This window comes from Nelumbo lutea, chromosome 4, assembly GCF_056320005.1.
Source record: "Nelumbo lutea isolate HS-2025 chromosome 4, American lotus-T2T, whole genome shotgun sequence".
NCBI lineage: Eukaryota > Viridiplantae > Streptophyta > Magnoliopsida > Proteales > Nelumbonaceae > Nelumbo > Nelumbo lutea.
In genome coordinates, this window is record NC_142687.1 from 86093374 (window position 1) to 86102494 (window position 9121).

A 9121-nucleotide genomic window follows, 5' to 3' on the forward strand; every position below is an offset into this window, starting at 1 on the left:
AGGCTACACATAAAAATGCTAATGTTTGGGGGAACATATATGAAATACAATTTAATAAAAAGTTATTAAAAATAAGGTACAAACATATATGAAATACAATTTTTAGTAATTCATGTATAACTCTTTAGTGTGAAAAGAAACCTACCATGATATATTTGAGAAACATTGAGAAGAGATGGAATATATATGTAATGGTAAGGACCCTCAGGAGAGCAGTAAAACTCTGCACAAAATCCTAAAAACATATTTTATTTGTGTTTATTCATGTTTTAAGACATAAAGATACCAATAGAAGCCATGTAGGAATAAATGTTTCTCCCCACAATAAATGCCAAAAATGACATTTTCTGGAAAAATGAGTCTCACATAAATCAAAACAAAAAAATTGACAGCATTTTTCTAAGAAACGGTAATAAAATGTCAACCGTATAAGCAATTCTTCCTATCACAAAAAAAAAAAAAAAAAAAACAAAAAACAAAAAACAAAAACTACATGACTTTGAACTGGCAGAATTCTTTAAAAAATCGGCAATGGTACCAAACACCACCTTAGTTATCACGTAATGGATTGGCATCCTTGCAACCACATGATTTTTATACACATTTAAATAGGGAAATTGGCAATTAATATGAATAGGATAGATACAGACCCACACAAGTGGAATGACACCGAAACTGGGCCATTTTATGTGCCACGTGTCAATCTCTCAGGACATGATACTGATACATGATATATGCCCTGCATCAAACGCACTGATATTTTGAACCTTGGTTTGTGAGCTATGATGGATATAAGATACATATTACTGAATAAATGATGTTGGTGTGTTGCTAAAAGAATCTTTGGGTTTGGGAGATGGATTATTTACCAAATACAAAGGGTGGATTGATATATACGTAGATCCTTTCTTATTTCCCTGTTTTCTCCTTTTTCTTTCATTTAACTCATCTGCTACAGAATGACTTGGCTATAACATCTTTAGTCCCCTAAAACATAGTGCTCCATATTCCATTGAGCATCCAAGACTGTCCTGATCAATAAGAAAATGTTGATCTTTTTATAATGTTGGAATAGAAAATTTATCCCAATAGGATCCTTGACTGTCCTAATTTATCCCAATAGGAGATGCGAATACAAACATAGGCTAAGTTCATTTTGATGGATGAAAGAAGGTAATGAAAATGATAGGAGTTGAAGAACAAACTGATGGGCATCAAAGTCTGAAAAAGCATTGTAGTTTAAACTTAAAGCTTGCTTGAAGAAGAAAAGATGGACAGAAGCAGAAAGAAGTGCCATGTAAAAAGTAAAACGTAGATGTGAAATGATCAGTAGAAAGAATTTAAGATATCCACATACAAGATAAGGTATGTCAAGAAACTCAGAACTACTCAGTAGTTCTGTTAGGAGTTTCCAATGGCCATTTACAAAAGCAGTCCCATTGCAAGGTTTTGGTGAAAAAATGAGAAAGGTAGCCGAATAAGAAGCTTTTTTGCTTGATAAGAAAATGATAGCATACCAAGATTAAGAAAAATTAGAAACCTAGGTCATGTTAGATGCTTCAGAAAGAACCCTGATGATGCATGCTAGTGGATGACAAGGAGATAAACAAAAAGGTTGAATTAGTTTTGCCATATGTAAATCATGCTAGGTTTTATGCTTGAGGTAATGTTGACTCTACAAACTTACTAAATAGCATTAGGTACTTTCTGTGGCAAACCACAATGCTAGTGTACGACAAGAAGATGAAGAAACTCTTTTACATAGAAAGAAATGCCTTGGTTGTCCTGCTTGAGTAAGTTGTTTGATAACAGAAAATAAATAAAGATAAAATGTGATAGTACCTATATATAAGAATAAATGAGAGATGGTTTGAACTGATTTCAAGAACCAAATTTTTATGCCAATAAAAAGGACCATTACTCAATGTTGGTCCCAGCTACCTGGAGTCTGGGAGGGTGGACTGGATATGAACCAAACCTTTGGCCAAAGATCAAGAAACAGATTAGTGAAAAAACATTAGGCTGGTTTTCCAGCTTCATGCTAAAGATGCATTTTACATGGGCAATGAATAGAGAATTTTGAAAGGGGAAAAGGAAAATCTGGACAAAGTTTTGTATTGAATTTGATAAAATACATAATAAACATGAATATGTGAATATGCATGCTTTGGAGTTTTCCAAAGATGTTGCTTCAAACAGTGTCCATTTCCTGTCAACAGTGTGATAGTCCCAACAGTCAGCGTTCATGATTGACTGATTTCTAAGTGATTACATTGTCATCTTCTTCTACTGCTGTTTAAGCTTAGTTCCACCAGCCATTTAAACAATGATCAATTGAAGAAGTTTTCAACATGCTTATAGATGACATTGTTAGCAGCATAATATATCATATCTGTTTTCTTGGTGCCCTCCTTCTCCTTTCTTTTTCTCTTTGCAAAACATCATGCCTATATACAAGTACTTCTCAGATCAGGCATAAAACGTAATTCTATATACTACCAGAAAATAACACCAACTTCTAATCATAATTTCATGTCTGACATGGTATAATTAACATCATAAAGAGGAAATGCTTACTTAGAAAAGGGCTTTAGCAAATGAAAATCTTGTAATCCGCAATTGAATCTCCAATATTCAAGTAATTGACATCAACTGCAACTTCACCAAAATCATCTGGACAGTACTGATAATCAATCAACTGAACATTATCCATTTTAGTAAAAGGTCAACAGAAAATATATAATCTATGTTCCCAATTTCTTGCAAGAAACCTTTCTTCATGGCAATACCCAAAGTGGTCGTTATATATCTATGTAAATGGTAAATTGAAAATATCCAAGCTTTATGAATGGCAATCTAAATTGTTTAATTTCCCATGAACAAACAGAAAAAGAATTAAAAGATAAGTTTTCTAACCTTCATAGATTGTTCTCACAAATTTGACATACTCTGGTATTAGATCTTTATATATAACCCCTCTTGGGGAGGCATCCAGGACTACCAAGACTCCTATAAGTGAGAAGATTAAAAGAAAATCAGAGATCTTCTGTGACAAAACTAATGGTTTTGGCAAAATAGTATCTTTCTAACATACAGGAAATATGACCATATTTAAAAGGAAAAAGTGAAGGGAAACATGGAGTTCAGATTATAGAAGGAGAAGCTGATCCATGTTAACTTATTTGTAGGATATAAAATGAAGATTTCTTTCTGTATGGAGTCTATGGACTATGGATTTATCAAACTTCTGAAATAGAAATACTGACATTTTTTGTTTGCAATTCCTGGCTGGGAGACATACCAGGTGCCAACCAAGCTTTGGTGGAATTGCTTGGCAAAGGAGCCAACCAAAGAATGTTTCGCAGATTAATTGAATCGTCATACGCCACATTACTTCCTAAAGGAAAGAAAGAAATACATGGTGGTCAGAGCAACAGCAATTCCTTACTAGATAAGACATAACAAGAAAAATTATAAATCGAAGCAATCCAATAGCACAAGTAGCATATAGAGTTGAAAGGAACAAAAACAACAAATTCCAATTTCCAAATAGAGAATTTAAGATGTCTGAAACAGTTTACCTATTTGACAATAACCCATATTGTAGGGGAAAACTTCCGTATCATATGCTGGATATTCTTTCGCATGGAATCTGTCACAAATTGGAACCATCGAGTCATATGATCATGCTTATTTAGAAGGAATCATTTTTTTTCCTTTTTAGCTTTTTTTTTCTCATTCTCTTCCTATCCTTTTTTTTTTCTTTCTTTTCTTTTTCAAATAGTTTCAGACCTTCAGGCCACAATGGACTCAATACTACATATAAGAGAACGATTTTCAACTCACAATATACCAAGCCTTCCAGTGTCCGTAGCAAGAAAGAGATGCCCATGAAAAAGGTCATAGCGATCTAATGATACGTTCAATCCGACAGAAGGGACACGAGCAGCAATTATTTCAAACAGGAAGGCAAGGTATGAATTCAATTCCTGCACAATTACAATGTTTTAGCGAAGGTAAACCTCAGCAATTTAATTTCAGTTAACCAACTTCGAATTGGAAATGAAGCACCATCAGAGGTTCATTACTGTGATTCGGACCTCGTCCATGAAGCGTCTACCGTACGGGGTTCTTGTGAGTTGGCACTGATCCAGTTCCGATCCTTCGACATCAGGAACCTATATATTACGAATGAAGAGCAGCTATACTGATTTAGTTACAGTGTTAAAGTGTTATATTTTGAACTCTAGAAAGATATAATTGTGAACTGGATGATACACTGTTACAAACTCACGGGCAACATCGTCGGATCTAGGGCTCTGTGTATGGCTGCCGGATCTCCGCCGGAGTCAACGGCGATACGAGCAAGCTCCATCATTGACGTCGGCGGCCACCAGATGAGCCCATCCTCGTCTGTACGGTCCAGACAAGAGATCGTCTTTGACAACTTCCGCTGGTCATCCTTGACTCCGGTGTGAAGATACGTTGTTCCGCTAGAAAATCTCTCAAATTTATTCTCGGCGGGAATCGGAGAAAACGGTACCAGAAACTTCAAGCAAGATCTAAGCTCCCTGGCTACCTCAGGGTTGATTGCTGAAGCTTGTTCCCTGCTTCCAAGAAGAGAGAGAAGGTCCGAAGCAGATGCTTTAGGAGGGGATGAAGAGACTTTGATCGAAAAGGGTGAAGACGAGTGGGTTCGACGAAGAAATGGCAAAGATGAAGTCGACGAAACAGCGAGAGAGAGGGATAGTACTAAAGTGAATTTAAAGCAGAGAGAGGAATTCCCCATCTAAGGCTTCTCTCTGGATCGACTGCTTCGTCTGACGCATGATATCTGTATTTTCATTAAAGGTGGGCATTCGATTTGTTTACTGCCACTGTGGCGCAGAATGATCTTTCGCCGGCAGTAAATTTCCACGGCTACGGCTGGAGACGAGCTCGGCAGACAAGGCTCGAACCGGGTCGACTTCGATTCGATCCATAAGGGTAAATTGACTAATCTACACCTGACTAATTCTATCTTACCATTAGCGTCCATTAATATTCCGTCGAAATCCGTACACATATAACACCACTGAAATATATTTTTTTTAAACACAATATTGCTCTATTCGTCTTTATGGGAGAGGATGTCGATGTTTCTGTAATCACCGCATTCGATGTCGATGATGGTGCTGCACCACCAGCGCACGACAACCTCTGAGAGACACTCAATAGAAACCCCCTTGCTAGATAGATGGAATCTTAGATCTGAGATATACTCTTTACAGAAGTGCATGATTGTGCAAGGATGGCACAAGGTGTATGCGGCGAAGACATCGAATGCGGTGTCGGCGGGTTCATGTGTGCCGTTGCCGTTGCTGCTCGCTCTCGCGCTAAGGTTGTCGATGTGTCGCCTGAATGACAGAAAGAGGGAGATGGAGAGGAGGGACAAGCTGGTTATAAAAGCCAACACAAATTTTTGGTTTAACCTAATCGGGAACTACCGAAATCAAATCAACCAGTCACTGTTCATCTTTTCCACTCGATGCAAGCGGCGAACCAGCGGTAGTAACTTCCCTCCACTGGATCGCTCTTCTCTCTCTTTTTCTGTATATGTATATCTATATATATATTCTTCCCTTTCTTCTTCTTCCTCTTCCTCCTCGGTCTGCCCTCTGCTCCAGCTGCCGCTGCAACTCATAGTAGCGATAGCTTTTCTTCCTCCCCTATCTTTCCATCGATCTCCCCCTTTCTATCTCTCATTTTCTCCTTCTCTCTCTCCCTCAGCTTCCACTCTCTCTCTCTCTCTCTCTGTTTTACTTATTGGTTCCATGATCCATTGTTGCACCATCTCAGTTCGCAATCTTCTTGGACATAAACGAGGCTCTCTAGCAGTGGTAAAGAACCAGCATTTTCCTCCCCTCTTTGGCCGCCTATCTAATCTTTGCAGCACCTCTGTTTCCACTCGCTTCACTGGTTTGTTGTCCTCGGCAAAACAGACAATTGATCTTCTCTTTCAGGCGGTCATCTACTCTACCCCATCGGACCTCAACCAATGTTGATCTACTGTCATTAAAGCTTTCCCTCAACTCAAAACATCCATTCGTTAGCTGGAGAGGTGGTCCCCCTATTTTGAGCATTTGTCATTGGCAACTCAGTATCAAAGCATTCCTCAGGTCACCGGCAAAACATCCATTCTTGGACCACTAATAACGAATCAATTTTTGGCCAAGTACCTCGTTATTTGGTCTGATTCAAGTGGACGATGAAGAGTGGCCGAAGTGAACTTTTGATTGATGGCCGGGGGCAGATTAGGCGTCGAGTTAACTGGGCCAAGCTGGGTAGGTTAGGTGACGAGTTGACTGAGCCGAGCTGGGCAGGTTAGGTGATGAGCTGACTAGAGTGTCGAGCTGCCTCTTAGGTGCCGAGCTGACCAGAGGGCCGAGCTGGTTGCCTATTAGTTGCCGAGCTGACCAGAGGGCCGGGCTGCTTGGTGGCGAGCTGGATTGATTGTTGAGCTTCGTAGTTATTTAGAGACCTGCAAGGAATCAATGTCAGAGGATTCGGGGTGGCTAACCCGGCGAGGTCGCTCTAATGCTTAAGTCATTACTCTCGTAATAGACTGCGAGCTAAAAATCACAAAGTATGAGAGCTAGAATATGCTTGCTTGTCCCCCTTATGCCATTGGGGTTGGTGCCTTTATATAGGCATTGTTTGGCGTGGGCTTCGGGCACCATATTTGAGATTTCCGAGAAGTCACCTAAGTGGTCCGAGATTCCCAGAGGCAACCGCCATGCACATTGACCACCCTCTGGATCATTTGGCACGTGGGCCAACTTCCAAGGGTCATGGGAGTGTTAGGATATGCATGTCGAATTTGTCAGCGAGCACGCCTCGCAAGCCGCCAGGTCGACGCCTGTGCCAAGCTGCCAGGTCGCGCTTGGGCCAGGCCGCCAGGTCGGCGCCCAGGCCAGGTTGTCAGGTTGGCGCCCGGGCCAGGCCGCCAGGTCGCGCCTGGGCCAGGCCGCCAATTCACTCCTAGGCCAGGCCGCTAGGTCGCGCCTGGGCCAGGCCGCCAAGTGGGACACCATCTACTTGGCTAAGGCAAGTTGTTGCCTAAGTGGTTCTGGGTGTCACCTAGTTGTTACGAGGTGCTATGTGTCACAATATCATTGGAGGGCCAAATCTGCCCTCATCATTTGCCCCCCACTCCCGAGCTGAAAGTAACTCGGCGAATGGAGTAAATTGCTCATTTTGGCCTGAAATGACTAATTCGATGAGCTCATAAGCGTCGATTCAATTTCTTAGGCTCTAGGAGCGACTCGCAGTCCACTCTCCTTACCCTTGATTTTGCCCATGTCGAAGTGGTGACAGGGTCTTATGTGGTGCCGAATTCTTTGCCAGTTCGACACTTTAGCCCTTGAGCTATTGGAGCGACTCGTAGTCCACTCTCCTTGATCTTTGAGTTTGCCCGTGCCGAAGAGGCGACTGAGTCTTATGTGGTGCTAAGGTCTTTTATCAACTAGGCATCTTAGAGCTACGGTTGCGCTGCATCAACCTCATTAGTGATGTCAGTTACCCACTCCTACAAGAAGCTACTAGGAGCTTGACCTACGGGGGCAGCACTACTGACTTTAGGTCACCAGCTCGCATGGGAGCCTTGGAAGGCTCAACCGGTAGGGGCGTCCATGCAGTCTGTTGGTTGCCTACTCTCGCGGAAGCCACGAAGAGCTCATCTTTGTAGATGGTACCTCGCGAAGAAGACTAATGAGGTTTTATCCGAGTTGAAATAAAGTTGGTAGAGCTGCTTAGTCTGTTGGCCATTAACTTCCTGCATAGTCTTTGAGTTCATAGAAAATGGAAACTAGAAAGTGAGAGCTTTTAGTTCCTAAAAGGTGAGAACTTAGCTTTCTGGAAGAAGAAGAAGAAGACTCAGCCTTTCAGAGGATGAGAACTTAGCTTTTTGTAGCGATTCCCATAGACGACGCCAATTGACGAATCAATTTTTGGCCAAGCTGGGCAGGTTAGGTGCCGAACTGACTGGGCCGAGCTAGGCAGGTTAGGTGACGAGTTGATTAGAGTGTCGAGTTGACCAAAGGGTCGAGCTGCTTATTAGTTGCCGAGCTGACCAGAGGGCCGAGCTGCCTGGTGGCGAGCTGGATTGATTGTTGAGCTTCGTAGTTCTTTAGAGACCTGCAAAGAATCAATGTCAAAGGACCCGGGGTGACTAACTCGGCGAGGTCGCTCCGTTGCTTAAGTCAGTACTCTCATAATAGATTGCGAGCTAAAAATCACAAAGTATGAGATCTAGAATATACCTACTTGCCCCCTTATGCCATTGAGGTTGGTGTCTTTATATAGGCACTGTTTAGCATGGGTTTCACGCACCATGTCTGAGATTTCCGAGAAGTCACGTAAGTGGTTTGAGATTCCCGAAAGCAACCGCCACGCACGTTGACCACCCTCCGGATCGTTTGGCACGTGGGCCAACTTCTAAGGATCGTGGGAGTGTTAGGATGCATGCCGAATTTGACGGCGAGCACATCTTGTAGGTCGACGCCTGTGTTAGGCCGCCAGGTCGTGCCTGGGCCAGGCTGCCAGGCCGCCAGGTGGGACACAATCAACTTGGTTAAGGCAAATTGTTTCCTAAGTGGTTCCGGGTGTGACTTAGTTGTTCCAAGGTGCCATGTGTCACCATATTATTGGAGGGCCAAATCCACCCTCATCAAGTACATTCTCATCAGGTGGGTTTTATTTTGAACTTTTAAGGAATAGTGAAGGAAAAATTCGACATTTCATCATTTCCTTTAGTAGTAAACACCGATGTCAATTGTTAGAAACAATAATTAAACGGTAAGGGTAGAGTTAGTCAATTAGCTAAACCATAAGGATAGTTTATGAAGTTTACCTAATATATAAAAATAGGATAAAATACAAAAATCTCTCATGAAGTTTTTAACTATCATAAAACCCTCCCCTATATAGTTTCAATTTAGCAAAAGCCTCCCGATGAATCAAATTTTCCCAAATACCTACTTTACCCTTTTACAAATTAGTTTGTATCTATTTTTACTAAAATACCCTTTGTCGATATGTTATCCTCTCTCCCGTCGACCTCTCTACCCTCTTTTCCTATCCT

General features: G+C 41.5%; 1 protein-coding gene across 4 annotated transcripts; it reads right to left on the reverse strand.

The window, feature by feature from the left end:
- Positions 1 to 591: 591 nt before the first annotated feature.
- LOC148861509 (T-box protein) lies at positions 592 to 6242 on the reverse strand. 4 transcript variants are annotated; one of them, XR_016112227.1, is made up of 9 exons: positions 4295 to 6116; positions 4101 to 4178; positions 3847 to 3989; positions 3582 to 3652; positions 3302 to 3397; positions 2917 to 3009; positions 2578 to 2673; positions 870 to 1031; positions 592 to 739 (listed from the first exon to the last, which is right to left on the reverse strand). XR_016112227.1 is itself a non-coding variant. In XM_088982123.1 (8 exons), the coding sequence occupies exons 1-7, from the start codon at positions 4787 to 4789 to the stop codon at positions 2591 to 2593; spliced, it is 1059 nt and encodes a 352-aa protein (XP_088838249.1). In that variant the 5' UTR covers positions 4790 to 6116; the 3' UTR covers positions 592 to 1031; positions 2578 to 2590. The 4 variants fall into 4 exon arrangements, 2 of the variants coding, with proteins under 2 accessions (XP_088838249.1, XP_088838248.1); XM_088982123.1 differs by having other exon boundaries at positions 592 to 1031; XR_016112228.1 differs by lacking the exons at positions 592 to 739; positions 870 to 1031 and adding an exon at positions 2078 to 2447 and having other exon boundaries at positions 3267 to 3397; positions 4295 to 6208.
- Positions 6243 to 9121: the final 2879 nt, after the last annotated feature.